The sequence below is a fragment of the Anopheles moucheti genome, chromosome 3 (genome assembly GCF_943734755.1).
Source record: "Anopheles moucheti chromosome 3, idAnoMoucSN_F20_07, whole genome shotgun sequence".
NCBI classification, from domain to species: domain Eukaryota; kingdom Metazoa; phylum Arthropoda; class Insecta; order Diptera; family Culicidae; genus Anopheles; species Anopheles moucheti.
Window position 1 is genome coordinate 33,652,243 of NC_069141.1, and position 19,452 is coordinate 33,671,694.

Sequence of the window (19,452 nt, forward strand, 5' to 3'; positions counted from 1 at the left end):
CCGCAATATTCTGCTTCGAAATTTAAACCATTCGTTCCTTAGGCCTCGCCGTGTTGGGGCGTATTATTTCGGTTCATCCTGGCAAGGACGGAACAGTTCGCGTAGTGACACTGCGCACAGCATCCGGTAAACACATCGTACCGGTTTGGCAACGTTACCCAATCCAAATGTGCTCAGCAATTTGTATAGGAAGATTGGCACTGGCACTGAATAGCATGTAGCAACAAACCATGTTTACATTTAGTTACTTTAATAGTGCCGGAATACTTACTTACTTTGGTGGCCGGAATGTGAGAATTAAGGTTTATGAAAGAACATTCCTCTCACATTCCTATCAAACGCATTACAGTGAAGGGGGAAAAGGCAAAACGGATCCTGCATCTCTTTCGTATTTTGCGCCGTTCCGTCCGTCGAAAATGCTTCAGAAACGGTGAAATTTTTGGTTTCTGACACCAAGAGAGCATGATAAGCGAAGAGGTAGCACAAATTTCCGTACCACGTGGTAGCATTTCATTTAGCTGTACCCTTCCCTCTACTGATCATAGCGCTTGATCCGTCGATTGATCTTTCCTATCTTTCCGTTCGTTCAAACAGCACAGCGCGTACCATAACTATACACAAGTTTATTTTTATGGAAATAAAAATGTGGAATATTGATGGAATATATTTATGTATGGAATCCTTTCAAACCCCCGGACATTCCATGACGACAAGAGATATAAATATTGCAAAATAACCAAACAATAAACAATGAATAATGTCTTCGGAAATAGTGGCACTCCATGTTTCCTGCTGCTAATGATTAATAAACTTACCTGTTGTATAGTTATGACATGCACTGTAAGAACTGGATGGATGAAACGAGACGGAGGATTCTCCCCACAGTAGCTGAGCTATTTAATCTATCGATCGCTCTCCCGAGAGGGCCCTTGTTTGATAGTATGTGTAGCTAATAGCCAATAGGAGAAGATCTATAATTGATCAATAGCATCACAGTGACTGATAACGTGAGTAAACATGGCGGATCCTTGTGCGGATCAGATTGATGTTATCTCCTTTCGTGGATGCTCTCTTGGTGTCAGAAATCACAAAACCGGTCGCTTTTTGGTGGCTCCGATCGCGGATGCGCGGAGGCTTCGACGAAAGGAAAAGCGCTTACAAATAATATTCAACGACGACTGAGATGACCGTGTGCTGCTCTAGCTCTTGTAAGCTGAACACTAAACACTAACGGTGATTAATTATTTCTATTTTGCTCTCTGTTGTCCCCCAACAAAGATTGTCATCAAAAAGAAGAATAACCATGTGGGAATGTGGGAGGCAAACAGTACCGCGAGTCAATCTGCTGATATATGTGATATGTGATATTAACATCTATTGTACTGCTCTTTATCCGTATCGTCGTATGCTGAGCGGTGTCCACGTCCTTCGGGCACCGGCACAGCTCAGCTCGTCGGTATATTCATGCAAACTATATACTCAGCATGAAACCGCATGCAATTATGAGGCGCGATCAGCATCTGCTGGTGGCGATGCTTTCTTGTAAACGCTATTACGTACGTACGTGTTTATATGAAGTATTTTGTGGACAGTGTTTTTGTGTGTGTAATAAAAGTTTATTTAATAGTTTGATCTTCGGATTCTTGGTTGAGTTGAGAAAAGGGATCAACGGCGGATCAAACGGTAGACGAAGTAGGTGGTCGCCTAGGGCCTCGCCGTGTTTGGGAGGCCCCAAAAAATGTGTGCCCACGCGTGTGTGGGGGCACATGTGTGCAAATGAATTTAAAAATATAATTCTGCCCTGGGCCTCCAAGGGGATTGATCCTCCACTGTAGGCGAGACATTAATTACACCCAGTACGACCTTCAACCATACACACACTGTACTCAACAATCAATATGGATCATCTCGGATCGACCTGAACCCAACCGAAACAATTCAACCGAAAGCCCACTGCCTACCTACGAGCATTGGAAAATGCGAATCAGCGGAAAATTTGCTGATCGATCTCGGACGTGCGGCGCTGTGTTGCTGAAACAACGTTGTTAAAAATCGCTCTGAATTCGTTCCGGCCGTCAGGTGAGTGATCGTACCATTATGATAATAGCGTTCTCTACACCACCACAACCCCTAAACCACCGGTGCAATAGGGGATGACATGACTCGTCCGTATCGAATCGATGGTCTGTGCTGGGTGCTACCTTAGTGTGGGGGTGACCATTGAAGCCCACCCCGATCGGATGATCTTCTTCCTCCCTGTACAATCCTGTGTTGAGTTGTGTTATCCTTCAATTAACTCTTGAAGCAAAAGCGATCATCAGGGAGTAGTATATTTTGAGCCTCTCAACAGCTGTGTTAGTATTAATTAAGCGATAAGTAATATTTTACTTATGCCTCACATGAAAACAAAACTCATAAATTCAGCCTTCTGCAGACACATGTGCGTATGCGTGTGTGTCGCCAGTTGGATCCGAAGGGTTATCATGAGCTCAACGAGCCGTAGAATGATGCTGGAAAATGAGAGTGAAAATTCGCAACCGGCTGAATGGAGGGAACGGGTAAAGACCACTCCAACCTCCATTACGCTTTTGTCGCACACTGACCGACTCGAACGAGCGCACGAACTAGTGGGCGGAAAAGCGTCGACCCATTCGATTTAGTTGTGATTTAGGCCCGCAACAGAACGAATGTGTGGCGACAAACGGGTCCAGGTGATAGACATTGCGGATATTTTGAACTGTAGTGTATTGGTTGTGAAGAGTTGAACAAGTGGCCGATTGTGATTGTAGCGTAAGAGTGCATGAGGAAAATATGTGTTACAGAACAAGTCATTTTAATACAATGACACTACACTGGTGGTGTGCTAGGAGTGTGTTGTGTGTGGTACTGGTCTGTGGACTTTTCACGTGGCTAAACAATGGTAAGAATGATTTTAGTATACTTAAAATACTGTAAAGGTCCTAGAAATAAACGAATGTAATTTTAAACGCCTGACATTATGCAATTTGTGTAGAAAGGATAATTTAACATGGTGGCATACATTTAGGGGTTTGCTGTTGGATATTTTTAACATTTTACCACACTTTAAACAGAGAATTGCGTTTTACATCAGCGAAACAAGATGAAACGAACCTTTTGGAACCGTCACATTGAGCCACTCTTTTTCTCACCCATTTCCATTCCAGCTCACACAATCGAGGAAAGTGAAACCTCCGGAAGTAATACCGTTGCCCGGGCGTTACCCGCCGTCACGTACCAGGGTCCAACGCACGATCCCTCCCCGTCGGCCGAAACGACAGCCGCACTGAAGGAATCGAAAGCACTGTACCGTGTGAGCTGTCCCGGGCTGAGCGAGTGTGTCCCGTTGGCCGAATGTCCCGAGCTGCTGCTGGAAATATCGCGCCAATGCTACCGGGGTGACTTTTCCCTGTCGTGCGGGGTGAACGAGTACGAACCGCACGTCTGCTGTCCCCGGGTAACGTCCCCCACGTTCAACGATCAGCGTGCACCGACGGCGTGCGGGAAGAGCATCGTTCAAGGCGACTTCTACAACGGGCTCGGAGCGTACCCGTTCGTGGCACGCATCGGATTCAAAAGTACGTACCACGACATCTTCGTGTGACCTCTGGCCAGCTGAAGCTGAAGGCCGTGTTTTACCGCGACCGCTAGTGCCGCCCCCACGGCACAGTTTATTCTAATTAGATGATCTTCAACCATGAAACGAGACGAGATCGGTACCGATTCCACCGATCGGCGATACGGAACGGGCCCGCTTAATGGCTGGAACAATAGACACGGCACGCCAGCACAATAATTGTTTGGGGCCGTGTACGTGTAGGGGGAGGTTGTCGCGATGGTGGATGAAGCTCGTTTAATGTAGTGCGTGCGTATAAAGCTTCGCTAATCGATTACTTTCCCTCTCTCTCTCTCCATCTCTCTCTGCCAGATACGAAATCGGGAACGTTTATCTTCCCCTGCTCTGGATCTATCATATCCCGCCAGATTGTTCTCACGTCGGCCCACTGTGCCCTGGCCAAGGCCGATAGCCATCGGCTGTAAGTAAAGAATGTGTTGATGTTTTTTTTTATTTGCACTCCATTAACAAACATTTCGCGGCGTTGTTCGAGCACCTGATCGGTAAATGGAGGCGCGCGCATAATTCATTGCGCTGTGGAATGGTGAAGGAAAACTTCCGTAATTTAGTTTTTTTTTTCTCGCGTATGAATCTGAATTCGCATCCGATCGACTTGCATTATGCATTACGTGTGTAGATGTTTCCTCTTGCGCGCGCTAAACTTTCTCCACGTAAAAGTGCACCTCATTTGCAAACCAATGATTGTCATATCCTGTTTTTGCGCATGCGAATTTAATTAAAGTAAAAAAAGGAGATTAGTTTGTATTGCAAACTGCTATGTTTTTTTTTCCTACCTTTAAAACAGTGAAAACCATGTTGAGCAGCAAAAGGTAGCTACATGGTTAATGACGCTTCATCGTTCTGCTTTTTTCCTTTTAACAAATGAAGCTCAATCCCGGTCACGGCACCAAATGTGTGAAAACAAAAACCTTTAAGCTCGTTACAATCATTTCTTCATTGTTGGAAGTTTTGTGTGCTTTACCTCGATGGTTTATTTAATTGTCAAATAACCTTTTTTGTATTTTTTATTTCAATCTTTAAACATAACTTTCTCTTTCTTTTTGACATAACGGCCTACTTAGCTGGGGCATGCCTGCCATTTCTGGCTTACTAGATTTAATTTAATTTTGATACTAGTCATCACGTAGCCGGGATAATCAAGTCGTTGCTATGGGAGATTGGTCCTGATGAGATGTTGGTCCGGTCCGTTCGTGAGAAGACCGGCACCGCTACCATCATGTCCCCGAGCCGCCCCTTTCAAGTTAACTTTATGAACTTCAATTTTTGACCTTTTGAATTTGAGTTCTTAACCATTCCTGGGGAAGTAGAGAAAAAGTATCGAAATGAAAAGAAAAAAAAAGTAACTCAAAGGTGTTTCTGTTCAGCTTAAACCCACGTTGAGGTACGATAAGTGACTTTCTCCATCAATGACAAAGGGATAATTTTATTGATTCCTCTACGAACAGCTTTGGGAAGTACATCAGCATCGTTTCAGAAACTCGAATGCGCAAGAAATTCTCATCAGCTCAAATCAGACAAGTTTCGTTCGTTCGATGAATTTCTCAAAGCTTTTTAAACTTTTCAAACTTATTGACCTTGTTTACGTACATTCAGGCCCAAAACAATCCCCTCCCTCCCTATTTTTCTTGAGGACATGCGTAAATTTCCCAATTAAGCCTAGGCAGCAAACAAGCACGATCATTAGGTAGAACATACAGAGAGAAACCTTCATGTAATGGTTGTTGCTTATATGCCCAGTTGTTGATAATATTTGGAAAATCCCTTTCCCTATTCAGAACGAACCTTAAAAAAATCGATGTTTCGACTTTAAACACACGTACGTTTGTTCCCCCCCCTTAATGACATATTTATGAGTGTTTTCGTCCGCACGGAAACAATTTACTATTCGCTATCCAATCGCATCATAGGACGCTGTGGCAAAAAGTGTAACTAATGTATATCGTTACCTATTCAGTGTCTAGCGGTCGTCACCAAACACCATCCCACTCCCACCACCAACCGGACACGGATTGCGCTAACGTTACGTTTCATTTGCAATTCAAGTTGTTTCCTTCCCTTCCTTAATGATTCCCCGTTCTCTCTCTTTCTCTCTCTGTTCCTGGATAGCTCATCTGTCCGCGTGGGCGATTACGATACGCGTACCGATCCGGATTGCGGAAGTACCGGATTTTGTGCACCGGTCGCGATCAACCATGCCGTCAGCCAGATCATTGTCCATCCGGACTACATCGAGGGTCAGTACCATCATGACATTGCGCTGCTAATACTGCGCACGCCCATCAACTACACCGGTAGGTACAGCTTTTCTTCTACCGGGCACGGGGAAATTCCGTGCTGACCCCGACCACGAACTTTCGGTGGATAGCTGAGGGTCACCCGGTACTATTCATGGGAAAACTGAAACTGTATGCATGTACGGGGCCGGCTGCTCACTGACCGTGAAAATGTATTTTGTCAACACGCTTCGCTCTCTCTCTCCCTCTCTCTCTCTCTCTCTCTCTCTCTCTCTCTCTCTTTTTCCCTTTTTTGTTGTCCGGAATCCGTGTTCTAGTGGCTGCCCAACCAATATGTCTCCATGCACGCAAGCAAGATCTTACGGTCGGTCGTCGGGTGCAGATCATCGGCTGGGGAAAGCTTTCGACCAGTGCCACCAAATCGGCCGAGCTGCAAAGCCTGGAGGTGCCACTGACGTCGTGGGACAAGTGCGTCCGTGCTTACGCTTCAACCGGTGCGCTACAATCGCCGCAGTCGATCGACGGTGAGTGGATGTGTGCCGGCGGGGAAGGACGGGACGCATGCCATGGGTTCGGTGGTGCGCCGCTGATCATACGCGACCAGGGCCGCTATGCGCAGATCGGCATAATGTCGTTCGGAGCGGAAACATGCGGTGCCTTGAACATGCCGAGCGTTTACACCTCGATTGCGCACTATGCGCCCTGGATTGAGGCGAACTCCCCGAAAGCATTCGTGTGAGCTGGCAGCAGCAGCAGCAGCAGCAGGCCGAGCTACACCGTTTTGTACATATTTAAGACGAGCAGATCACCGGTGAGAAGGATCCGGCTTTTATTTTCGTTTTGTTGCTGTGGTTCTTGTTGCACGAGGTTGAATACATGTTTGAATAAAGTACAAAAGCGTTGGCAACATCGTTTAAGTTCCAATAATGATTATGTTTTTTTATTAAGCAATATTTACAGCGCCATACATACATTCATTCTTACTGATAAAGGACATGTTTGCTGCGTTCGAGCCACCGTTCGATGAGTGGCGGCACCGTGCTGGGGAGGATAGAATCGGAGAAATGGAATGTTAACGATAGAAACTATTGTTTTTACATTCTGATTTTGGCACTGCAATAACTACCTTTGCCCGAAAGGACCAAAACAAATTGGTATGGATCGTCCTTATTCAGCGATGAATCATGCTTCGCTTAATTCTCCACATAGAAACACCAGCACACATCGTAACTGGGCTAAATATGTTTTAAAACTGTAATATAATTGTAACCGAAATATACGAATATAATAATATGAAAAAGAGTTTTAAAATGTGTCATAAGATTTGTTTTTCTTCGCAATGCCACGCAACTACTCCCTACGATCGAAATCGAACACAACGAGATCGGGTCGATCTGGTTGATATCCGACCTGCTTGGATGCGATAACTTCTAAATGCCACTCTTGAGAGATACTACTATTCCTCCTATTTGGCAGTACAACTTTGGTACAATTGTTTTGTCTGGCTTTGGCTCTTTTGTGGCATGTATGGAACCTATTAATATACTCCACCAAACGGGAGATAGTTAATTCGTGCTGCCGTATTCATGATACGGCTCACTGAACCTTAGCTCCATAAGGTTCTGTATGCAGCGGCGGATCAAACGGTAGGCGGAGTAGGCGGTCGCCTAGGGCCATCGCCGTGTTGGGGGCCCCAAACAATTTGTGCCGATTGTGCGATTTTTGGAAATTAAGCAGCAGAGTTAATTTATAGCACAAAATCTAATTAAAAAGGAAACAATTTGATCGAAAATATCGTTGGATTTTATATATCCTTGGTTATATAAAACATTTGTTTCTATTTGACTGGCTATATCGACCCGGTTACACGACTACGCTAGAAAAGTATGCAGTGTACTCAAACTCCTTCTTCTTTATCGGCACGACATCCTCAGGATATTGAAGCCTACCATTTCTGGCTTTTTTTAGACAATTATATGAGATACCAAAACGAGCCAAACAACATCACGCTGAAAATGTCAATATAGTCCCCAAAAACCCTGTAATAATGGCCAACGTGTGAGAAACTCTTCTATCACGCGCAATGATAACACGTGAGAGCGGATCAGCAATATGCACGCTGGAGGGGAATTGATGTCAGCTCCTGTTTTGGATGCTCTCTTGGTGTAGGAAATCTGAAAACAGCCCGTTTTGTATGGAATTTCGTATCAGCCGACGGTACGCAGCTGATTATCTCAGTTGTGCATACACACGCTACACATAGCCACACACGGCGATCGTATCGCTCGAATGGTGAGAGCGAGATCGGCTGCCGATGCTAAATGAGAGCACCGCGTGATAAGTCTCCCGCGTGATAAGAGAGGTATGCGAATGAGAGAGGGGATTCCTTACCTTGAAGAGAGCGATGGTGTGCGTTGCAGGGTTCGCGTCGTATGTATTGACAAGTCCAGCTCGTTGTTGCTTTGTTCTGGAAAGGCTATATGCGTTGACAAATTCGGTAGAGCTATCGAATGACCGTCAAATGTTGTTGCTGGCAACGATAACTTGCCCATGATTATATTATATTATATTATATGCGATATTTGAGACAATTATATGAGATTCCAAACGAGCCAAACAACATCACGCTGAACATGTCAATATAGTCCCCAAAAGCCCTGTAATAATAGCCAACGTGAGAGAAACTCTCCTATCACCGGCAATGTTGACACGCGTGAGCAGTTCAGCTATATGCACGCTGCAGGGGAATAAATGTTACCTCCTGTTTTGGATGCTCTCTTGGTGTAGGAAATCTTAAAACAGCCCGTTTTGTATGGAATTTCGGAAACGCATTTTTTTTATCGACTGGTGGAGATTTAATCGCATGCGCAAGGCACGAAAATAATGTGCGTGAAACGATCGACATGGTGAGGATGGAGTTCATAAAAACAGAATGTTCAAAAATAACCACGTTTATCAAATAAAACACCCCCATTATACTTACGTATTGTTTTAGCAATAAAAACACTTTCGGATGGTGCTTGTTGCGAAACGAAAATCGCGAATTTTAGAGTCGAAAGACAATAATTAATTTGCATTGCTGTTAGCATTTTCAGTTGTTTGTTTGTTCGTTTTTTTATTACACTCTTGCCTTTACAACAAAGTTATTTTGTTATGCCCTCCCCCCCCCCCCCCTCCCTCCTTAATCATTTTTAAAATTAGAGGCCCCAACTATAATTCCGCCCTGGGCCTCCAAAGGGGATTGATCCTCCACTGTCTGCTGTATGGCTTTACATAGTGTCATGCAATGCAATCCAAAAAGGGATCGAAAATCTTTGTCATTTGCTCATTTCATGGGTCTTTTTGTTGCTTTGGATCTTTGACGCTTTTCCTGCTTCCTTACTTATAATTCGGCACATGAAAGGCCCTTCTTTACTTTTTCTTACTGCCGGGTGTCCACCCGGCCATCACTTCAATGGACAGTTTACAAAACCATCGTCGAGATTAATCTGATTGCCGTCGTTGATTGCGAGCGGAATCTTATCGTCCCGTTCCGTCACACGGCGCAGACGACAAATTCGATGACGGCACAGGTAAAGCAGCCCCAAAACCACACCAAGCCCGAACAGTACCGCGAGTGTAATCAATCCATCACGCAGACCCGTATTGGCGCTCGCGTGTGTGTTGGGAAGTGGCTCCAGCACCCGAACAACGAGCCATTCGCTGTACGGCCCAGGCCCAGCGAGTGAGACCGCCTGTGCCCGCACCAAATACTCTCCGGGGCTTACGTTTAGCAGCGTGAAGCGATGGTGGTTTTGTTCGTGCTGCAGTCTCGTGAAACATTCGCCACGGCGATTTAGGTAGGTGCCGTTGATGGCTTCCATCTCGACACGGTAAGCCACCGTCAGTCCGTTCACTTTGGTCGGTTCGGGAAAGTGCAGCACAACGCGATCATCGTACGTCGTCTGGATGAGCATGCTGGTAGTGGTGCCATTCACCGCGCCAGCGGAATCGGAAGCGAGGGGAAACATTTCCGTTTCAATGCTAACATTAAGCCGATCGGCGTACGGTGATGGAATGGTTCGATCCGAGTACAAGCTGTACGCGCTACAGTAAGCTGTATCGTTCGTACTGCAGGCAAACAGCTGGAAAACGTACCGCGTGTAGGCATTCAGCCCCGGCACCGTAAACTCGAAGTTGTCCGACGTGAAGTCGAGCGCGACAACGCGATTCACAAACACTATCTTATCGTGCGTTTCGCGGCGCGCACGCCGCGCATAATGATCTTCGTCGGCGGTGTCGGCCTCTTTTAGCAGCTTGAGCATACTCATCTCGAACTTGTCCGGCGTATTGCCGTTGGTGGAACGTTTCTTTCTACGTCCCCCGATACGTCCACCACCGTCCTCGATGGACGCCTGTTCGTTGAAGAAATCATCCGGTGCGGTTAGCTCGTCATCGTCCTCGTCATCCTCTTCCAGTTCCCGCTCGAACTCGTACTCCTGGCAGCAGCACGTTTCCTCGTTGCAACCTTCAGCGGCCGGTGACTGATCGTGGAGTGTGGGGCGCGGTTCGTGCGGATGGATGCAGTAGTTCCGCTGATCGAACTTGGCCGGTTCGTCCGGCTGTATGAACACATCCACGTGGTACATCACAACCATGTCCTTCTCCGACTCCAGTATCTGCCAGGAGAGCGTGATCGAGTTTTCACTCTTTCTGGCCGTGCGAACGTGCAGCGGTGAGGTTGGCCGATCCTTTGCCGTCTTAAAGTACTGCATGTTGGACATCCCGACCAGATCGGTGGCACTGTTGAACGATTCGTTGTAGTACGCCTTCACGTAGAACCCGTACCGGGTGTACGGTTTCAGCCGGGTCAGGTTGTACGCATAGAAGCTGCCCGCGATGGTGACGTTCTCCAGCGCTACGTAGCGCATTTTCCACCCAAACTTGGAGCACACGTCCCGGCCCTCGTACGGCGATTTGTCCACCTTCGTGCGAATGAAGTAGATCAGGTAGCCCTGCACGCGGTAGTGTGTCTTCGGGCTGTGCATCGACCAGTAAATCGTCACGTTACGGCTCGACAGCACCTCCGACCGGGCGAGAAACGGCTGCACATGGCACGCCTGCATATACCCGTTCGAGTTCCAGTCGATCGTGTCACTCGCGTTGTTGTACTCGGCGATTTTGCGCAGCAGCTTAATGTGCGCATTGCACAGCAACTCATTGTTCCGGAAGTACATGCTGCCGGAAAGGAACCGCAGTGAGGTTTTGTGCTCAAAGTTCCACAACCGCTGCAGGTTGCTGTTTTCGTACACCATTAGCGAAAAGTTGGAATTGTCCGTCGTGTATTGGCCGTGTATAATTTCCAGATTGGGCAGGAACTCTAGCGATGAGATGTAGTTCGACCGGAACACCTTCAGTATGCCCATTATCTCCTCAATATCGCCGAGCCCGTTGCGCAGCTCGTCGAGCAGATTCGGATGGTCCTCGGTTAGCCGAATGTGCAGCGTCCCGTTGATGATCGTACAGCCGCGCGTACGATCCGCATCGGACAGGTACATGATTTCCGTCCCGTCGCACACCTTCGGACAGCGATGCCGGCACGGATAGCACTGGTGGATGGAAAAATCGGCCTGCTCTTGGTCGACGTTGGTCGTGCTGTATCCTGCCGGACACTCCAGCACACACTCGTCCTTAAACAGCAACCCACCCCGACTCAAACAGGTTTCCTTCGTAATGCAGCGCTTCGTCGGCCGGAACATTAACCTGCGCGTTGGTGGAGTGGAAGGTAAGTTTAGAATGCGTCTAGACGGACTAATCGTGCACAACAACAACCATTACCTATCGACGGAACATTGGTCCACACATGTTTTGCCTTCTTTCAAGCTACGACAAACGTTGCACTGCGTTGCCAATTTGCCGGTGCAGCCTCCAATACACTGTGCGTGACATTTGATTCGACCTGCAAGCATTCCAAAGCGATTAATGCCATTATCAACCATGTTCCATGCCGTCCCGTTCCACATACCACTAAAATTGTATCCTTTGTAGAACTTTTGGCACGTTTCGCTTCCCCAGCAGAACTTTGGCTCGCAGAATCGGCACACCTCAAACTTGTTGCACACGGATTTCGGTGATTCTAAAGAGTTGAGATTCTTCGTACTATTGTCCACCCCGGTTATTGCTGCCCAATCGATCTGTGGGAAGGGAAGAGAAAAAAAAGCGATTAAGCTGGATGTTTCTAGCGCACAAAGGGGAATGATGCTACTTACCGTATCCAGATGGCAGAGTTGCGGACAGTGTAGCGTATATACGAATCCTCGCTGTATGGCTATAAGGTTTTTCAATCCAACCTGTAAAGATGCAAGAAGAATGTGGTCACCGTTTCCATTGGTCGGCATTAAGGCACCTTACCTCGGTCATGTTTTCCATGTAGTAAAACACCAGCGCATAGTTACCGATCAACTGCTGTCCTCGGATGACCGCCAGCTGGGGAAACAGTCGGCGCAGCGTGGTAAGATGGATGACGCGAAAGAAGAGCATATATCCGGTCACCTCTCTGAAGGGCGGTGGGGAGGGGGGGGGGGGGGGGGGGGGTTTTAAAAAATAGGTTAAGGAACACGAACTTTTGTGTTCTACACTTTGTACGCAGTGGGCGTCGACGATCAGAGAGGTTTTATTTCTTAAAAAATTCGCAAATGCAAATATTCTTTAAAAACGGAGAGCATTTCCTTAGTTTCATCATAATTTGTTACCAACAAAAAAAACAGGATAAAAGAAAATCATCTGATGTTCGTATTTTGTAGCCACGCAGCCGAGTGACGCAAGCGCGTAACACCGCGTAACACAGTACACGGCTCGCGCGCACTCACGGCGCAAAGCATAGAACGCAAGATAACACCCCATATTCGAAACGGCGTGGTAACGGACTGAGTTCCCCCGTTGGAAACGAAACAGTACGACACAACACACTCGGTACACGGCGAGTAATGGAGATTTTTATTCAATGTTCTTTCCCTTCTGCACGGGAACTGCACGGTTCGTCACAAGGTCGGTAAAAAAAAAGACGCTCCTTTAAACTAACTTTACCACAGAACCATTACCATACTTCTGTAAACGATGCGTCAATGATGAATACACTGAATGAGATTGACGAGTAGTGAGGACAAAACCGGATGGGAATCGTTTTTTGATTTGCTTCCTATGCGCTGCTATAATATTATATTGCGTATACACTAGATGCGCGTTATTCTGTTACGATTGTTTTTGTTTTTCTTTACACAGATCTACACCAAATAATACGTTAACCATCGGGGTAGCCCCCGCACAGCGTCGTCGTCCTGCTGCTGCTGCTGTAAGGGGGCGGCCCCGCCTAAACTTCCGTGTATCACATTTATCACTTAAAACCGATAAACACAATAGGTGCAGTTAATAAGTAGCAGCAGTGCTATCTTTCCCTATTAGCCCGTGACGCGGAGCAAAAGGCGCGGAAGTGGAAGAAAGGCTTTACGGGAAGTGTGAGTCACCACCAGTTCCTTCCACACGCTTTAATTGTTGTGACCTGATTTCACAACACTATCTTCGCTAAATGGTGTAAATTCTAGTCCTTTGCTACATACACTATTTACACAGCTTATTATATTAATGTGTGTGTGTGGGTTTTTTTTCTTAAAGTAACGAGTTTCATCAGATTATTACGCAACCGGAATCTAAGGCCGGTGTCCTCCTCTAAGTGCGCTTTGTTTCCTCTTCGTAAGTTGCACCTTTTGCAACACCTTTTACTAGTCCTTCTTTATAGTGGATATGTTCTTTGCGGTTTGATAAGAACGTTTGATTAGAAAGGGTACGGGGTGCTTTTACCTGATTTTACTGAATTACGATCATTACCTTGAATCATTAAGAGAGCTAACAGAAGAAAGCGTGAAAAGCTCGATCGACTGACTGATCGAGTCATGCTGACGATTGTTCATTTGTAATGGGAATTCTGAAAACACGTACAAACACACAAACAGGGGGCCCGCGACCGTGTCACAGATTATGATCCGCGGTCATTCATGAATTTCTTTTTTATCTCCCCACACACACACACCCGGACGACACGAACAATCGATGTCGATTGATGACACCCGGCAAAACTCAATTAAACACATGCGAGCGAGCGCGCACCACCCAACCGACACACACCGGGCATAATATACACACCTTAGCTTTGGGAAGCTGTACTTTTCGAATTCCGACGCCGGGACACGATCGAGCAGCACCATCTGCAGGAAACCCCTGATCACGGTGCAATTTTCGATCTCGGCCAACCGGCGCAGATCGTTGCGTATGTCCACATTGGTGCACCGTGGATCATCATCATCGGTGTCGTTATCGAACGCTTGGGTAGCATTTTCGCGATCGGCGGTCGGCGTATCGCGGGACACCCGCACGGACTGATCCCACCCGTGCACATACAGCAGCAGTACGCAATGCAAAAACGCGGCCCAAAACAAACACGCATTACTAAGCCGTGGTACCATACTTTGAAAAAAAAAAAAACTTTACACGAATAAAACCACCAACGGGGCGAACTTGGCCGGCGCGAGAACGCGTGTGTGACTGCGCTGGACGAGATTCCGACACGGACTGTACACGCGGCGAGTGTCGATCGGCCGCCAGTATTTGTTCAAGCAGTCCAGTAGCAGCAGCTGCAGTGTGTTAGATGCTGCTGCTGCTGCCGTGTTCCCTTTTCAAAGGTGAACCAATCTCAAGTCGATCAACAATTATGCCTAATTGAATTATTAAGCTCCTGGACAAACTGTGTGTCTTGGGTGTTATTGGGTGGTGTGGTGTTATTGCTCTGCGCTATCGTGCGCCGCTGTTGCTGCTCGTTTCCCCCCGGATATAGCAATATTGGTAACCAATGTTTGCCGAACGAACCATGCGCGCCCCACACGGCTGGTCAAAAAATCAGTTGCATCGGCGTTATAAATAACGTGTTCGGCGTACAAAAGGGTGATATTTGTTTTGATGACCTTCGGAGGGGGGCTAGGGATTCTGTTATTTTAACATTTTAATAGCTCGCCAGTAAGTGTGCTGCTGTGTTGGTGGTGTCGCCTCAACCTATCGAGCAAAAGCTTTCCTACCTATCACTACATATCGAACACTTCTCTCACGCGCTTCTCTGTGTCTTTCCCGTCGGCCGTATTTACATCAGTTCCCTAATCTGCCATCTTTCGGATAATTTCCCTTATCGTTCGTCATTGCGTGTGTACGTTTGCCAATATACCACTGTACATGAAGGCACACGATTGTCATTTTTAAATCTTTGCTTTTCCTTTGCGTCTTCTCGACGTCGTTTCGATCTCCCTCCTACACACACACCACCACGACCCCGTGCACTTCCCGCTTTTTTCGTTTCTTGCCACCCTTAAAACCGAGGACCGCGTGTGCGGGAAATGTGATTGTGGTAGGCCTGGGACGCATACTGCACTCCGTACGGAACCGCTGTTCGTGCTATAAAAAAATTGGTAAATATTATTAGCGGTCACTTTTTGCTGTTTGTGTTGTTTCAAATAGACTAGTAAAGGATGTCAAAATCAAATAGGAAAGCACACACTACACCCTAACGGTAGATCAACCTGTTTCCCTCGCCTCTATTTGTCTGTTTTTAGCTCTGTTTAGTGTAGAATGAAATTCGAGTTATTTGTTGCAAAGTTGTGTTAAACGTTAAACGCCATTAAGAAAATTCACCTTCACCTTGTTCGAGAGCATCATCCATTTTTGGCTAGTTACTGCGCTACGGAGTGTTACGTGTACTACCTAACCCCCTCCCGGCTGTCATACGCGGGGTGAATGCTGGAGATGACCAGTAGTAGCGATGTAAGCAACTAGCGACTTAAACAAAACAAAAAAAACATCTTAAAATTAAAACTACACACACTACGTACTATGTGGAGAAAAGTATAGAGAGCAGCACAATAACAAGGGCCACACACACAGCAAAGGGTATTTTTATGTGGTAAGATTCGATTTTGATTCCAGTTTGCTTCATTCTTTGGTACACACATACACGCACGCGCTTGTCGTTCAATTCACCTCTCGACCGTCGCGTCGTAGTTTGTTTGATATTCATCGTTGTTTTGGTTCTACGCACTACTACACGTACTAAACAGGACCTTTGCCTCGCACACTGCATTAGCCACTAATCCTACGGTCGCTAACTAGGTAGATACAGGATTCCCATACACCACCAGAGAGGGCAGATGATGATCGATCGATGATCGCCTCGTGCCCGTCTACAACACCGATAGGGTGGGAAGTGGGAGACCCGGGCAGAACACGCAGAAGAGCAGGTTATGTTGCACACGTTAGCTCTAAAGCCGGAATACGCGCTGCTGACGGCTGACGGATTGGGAAAACACAGCACGCACAAACCAAACGCTGTCCCCGACGAAGGAGGAATCGCGCCTTATAATGTCGCGTGTTTTGAAAGGGGAAAACAGGCGAGATTGGTTTGTGGACTGGTGTTTTGCATTTTGCACTACATCACTACGAAAGCGCAAAGTTAGAAACAAAAAAGAGAAAGAGAAAACAGAAGCAGAATAGTTAGTTTTAAAACGTCGTTTGTTTGTGAAACGGGGTAGTTAGTGAGCTGTTGCGCTTGTTGCTTTAAATGTTGTTTACAGAGAAGGTAAAACGAATTATTAGTTTAATTGCATTAATGGGAATTGTAAAATATTGTAAATTTAATGTTTTGTTATCTTGTTACAAGGATTCAACATAAATGGCTAGAAGATGCGTTCGGTGCCGCTGTACTAAAAGCGGTCGCGATCACGCGATCATCCCTCGCGGCGTGCGTTGAGAATGGAACTTTGCAAAGGGCAAACGAACGCGTTCCCTCCTCTCGTTTGCTTACTCGGGTGGATCGTTGGATCTATTTTTAGGAAACGATCTGATCTGACTGGGAGCTTCTTTGTTTAGAAGCTTTTCATCCCATTCCTTGTCGATCAAAACGAATTTAAATGTTCATTCACGGATCGGAATATTAATCAATATTAGTGCAAACATCTAATATAATACTATTGACATTAGTTTACTGTTACTGTTGTTTCTCTCGTGGGCATTGCTTGTTTCGATAGGATTCTTGCAAAGTGAAGGTTCGATTTTACAGATCACCAACTGTAAAGAATATTACTATCATTAAATGTCATCACTGCATAACGTTCGTTACATTAAGGCGCATTAAGAACAAAGGTTTTGATCGTTTGTTATTGTTTTAGGTATGTACTTCGGTTGCATGTTGATGTGCAAACTACACAGTGTGCCGTGTGCCGTGACATATTTGATGGAACATTTATAATGTGTGTTTGTAGGAGAGCTTTGATTTTGCGCCGTTTTTGCTGAAACCGGCGACTGAAAACCGGGTGAACAATAGGCATCACCACAACTCGACTCGAGCTCAATTTGATTTGCGCGTTTCTTTGGGACAATAATATTTTCCTTTCCCCTTTCTTATGATCCTCACCGCGTGTGCCACTTCCCGATTTTGCTAGAGGTATATAAGTCACGGACAAATAAAAATAGAAAAACAGGAGTGCGAAAAATGAGCTGTTCTTACTACGTGTTTGCTGCTGCTCCCCATTGCTAGACAGAGCCAAACACCACACACCCTGTGAGTTAATTAAACCCTGTTTTGTCTGTACAATGCTCACAATGTTTAACATTGCTTGAACACATTTATATTCGTACCATGTTTATGTATATATATATTGCATATAACAGGCAGGCTTCTTCCATCTCCACTTTGAAGAAGCATTTATGGATGACGACTATTCTATCATATGTTTTTGAATATTTTGCACATTTTGATCTGTGATCGCTCGGTTGATCACCATTGCTCTCGTAACGATGATGATCGTACGATGCTCACATTTGGCGACACTGCCGAATATTTTAAAGATAAACAACAATTTTCAAACAACATTTCATCGTGCAGTTAACTTCATTATTTTGATGACATGCAATAATATTGTGTGTGTGTGTTTTTGGGGCTCTGTTGATTGCTCTTAGGCAGGCATATTCATACGATTAACACCAGTGGCCGTGCGATTTATCGCTGTAAAGTGTGTAGAAATGCTTTGCTAGCTGCCTGGGCTAATGAATACCGTCGTACATATATATATTCTTATTACTGCTGCTAGAAGCTAATAATTTAAGCTAGAAATGTGAATTAACGTATGCGTTAAGAGAAAAGAGCTTATTTTTTGTTTTCCTTTAAATCTTTCAATCTCCGGAGAGATTGAAGAGAGAGAAAACAATACGATGGTCACGAATTTCTTGCAAAAAAACAGAAATAAATAAAGAACATTATTAGATCGACAGTATTCGGAATGTAATTGTGAACAAATCCGTGTGCCGTTGTTTGTGAGTTTTTGCAGTGACTCCAATGAACGATAACGACTGATAACGTTATCAAGCTGTGTCTGTGTATGACAGGATAGCTATAATAGATGACCGATAGGTGATTAAACCTGTCGGGAAGCAGAGCAGCCCGAGATCAAGTTTCCTGGAAACGGATTAGTGACCTGATTTTGACCAAAGAGGCCAAGAAGTCGTGCTAAAAAGAAGCAAAACAGGTAGGTATGTAGGGAATTCGTATGATAAGTCACGAAAAAAAATCTCTTTTCTTTTAAAGCACACATTAATCGCCCTTTTCAAACATAAAAACGAACAGGAATTTAGCATCCTCGATATGATCACGTTACAAGAAGAAGTAAATATCAAAGGAACATTGTGAAAGAAGCTGGTTGTGAAAAATGTTCAACCATATACCGGAATCTTTCATATGTGGCTGACAGTACATAACCACGTGTGTGTACAGGAATTCACACGCGAAGCTTATGTAAAGCGTAGAGGAGCTCCAATCCGCGTACCGCTATAACAATATGTTCTGGGCACTCATCTGAGTGCGTTCAGCATCGTCGGTAACTCATTACAGGGAGCTCGATCGATCATCAATGTAGCCGGAGCACACCCTTAATTTTGAGTTAACAAACGACCCAAAAAATTGTGTCTACTAGATTCATTTATTTTAATTTCCTTTCCTGTTCAATTAGATTCCTTTAAATGATTTAACAAATTACAAAACCATCTTCAGCTTACTTGACTGAAATGTTCCGTTACATGAGCGATATCGTTTGAAACCTAAGCTTATCTAATGATTATTGCAATATAAAATGTAAAAATTAAAATCCAAACACACAGACTCACACACACACACACGTAAAGCAATTGTTTACATTTTCTTATATACGAGATTGGTCAGTGGAACAAGTTTGAGTGTATATCATTGTGATTGTAGTGTAATCACACGCCAACGGAGAGTTACACCGTTACAATTTTAGTTTTGATCCTGCTTTAGTCACACTTTTTAACATTTATAATATCTTCAAGGTACATGGCTTCATGTAAATACATCAAGTAAACAAACTTTTACATACTTTTCACCTTACTTCACACCACACATGCACACAAACACGGGAGACACACCGTTTTCTGGGTAGGAAAGAGAATTTCCTTTTGTAAAGAGAAATGAAACAATCG

The 19,452-nt window shown here is 45.3% G+C and overlaps 2 protein-coding genes across 2 annotated transcripts; one reads left to right on the forward strand and one right to left on the reverse strand.

Annotated features, from left to right (window-relative positions):
• Positions 1-2,811: 2,811 nt before the first annotated feature.
• LOC128304795 (phenoloxidase-activating factor 1-like) lies at positions 2,812-6,628 on the forward strand. The gene is made up of 5 exons (XM_053042030.1): positions 2,812-2,920; positions 3,186-3,596; positions 3,947-4,055; positions 5,762-5,946; positions 6,207-6,628. The coding sequence occupies exons 1-5, from the start codon at positions 2,812-2,814 to the stop codon at positions 6,626-6,628; spliced, it is 1,236 nt and encodes a 411-aa protein (XP_052897990.1).
• A 2,451-nt stretch (positions 6,629-9,079) lies between these two features.
• LOC128304918 (insulin-like peptide receptor) lies at positions 9,080-14,392 on the reverse strand. Its single transcript, XM_053042161.1, has 6 exons — positions 14,068-14,392; positions 12,280-12,424; positions 12,138-12,218; positions 11,894-12,062; positions 11,707-11,827; positions 9,080-11,631 (listed from the first exon to the last, which is right to left on the reverse strand). Exons 1-6 carry the CDS (start codon positions 14,385-14,387, stop codon positions 9,336-9,338), a joined length of 3,132 nt encoding a protein of 1,043 aa, XP_052898121.1. The 5' UTR covers positions 14,388-14,392; the 3' UTR covers positions 9,080-9,335.
• Between the last annotated feature and the right edge of the window lie 5,060 nt (positions 14,393-19,452).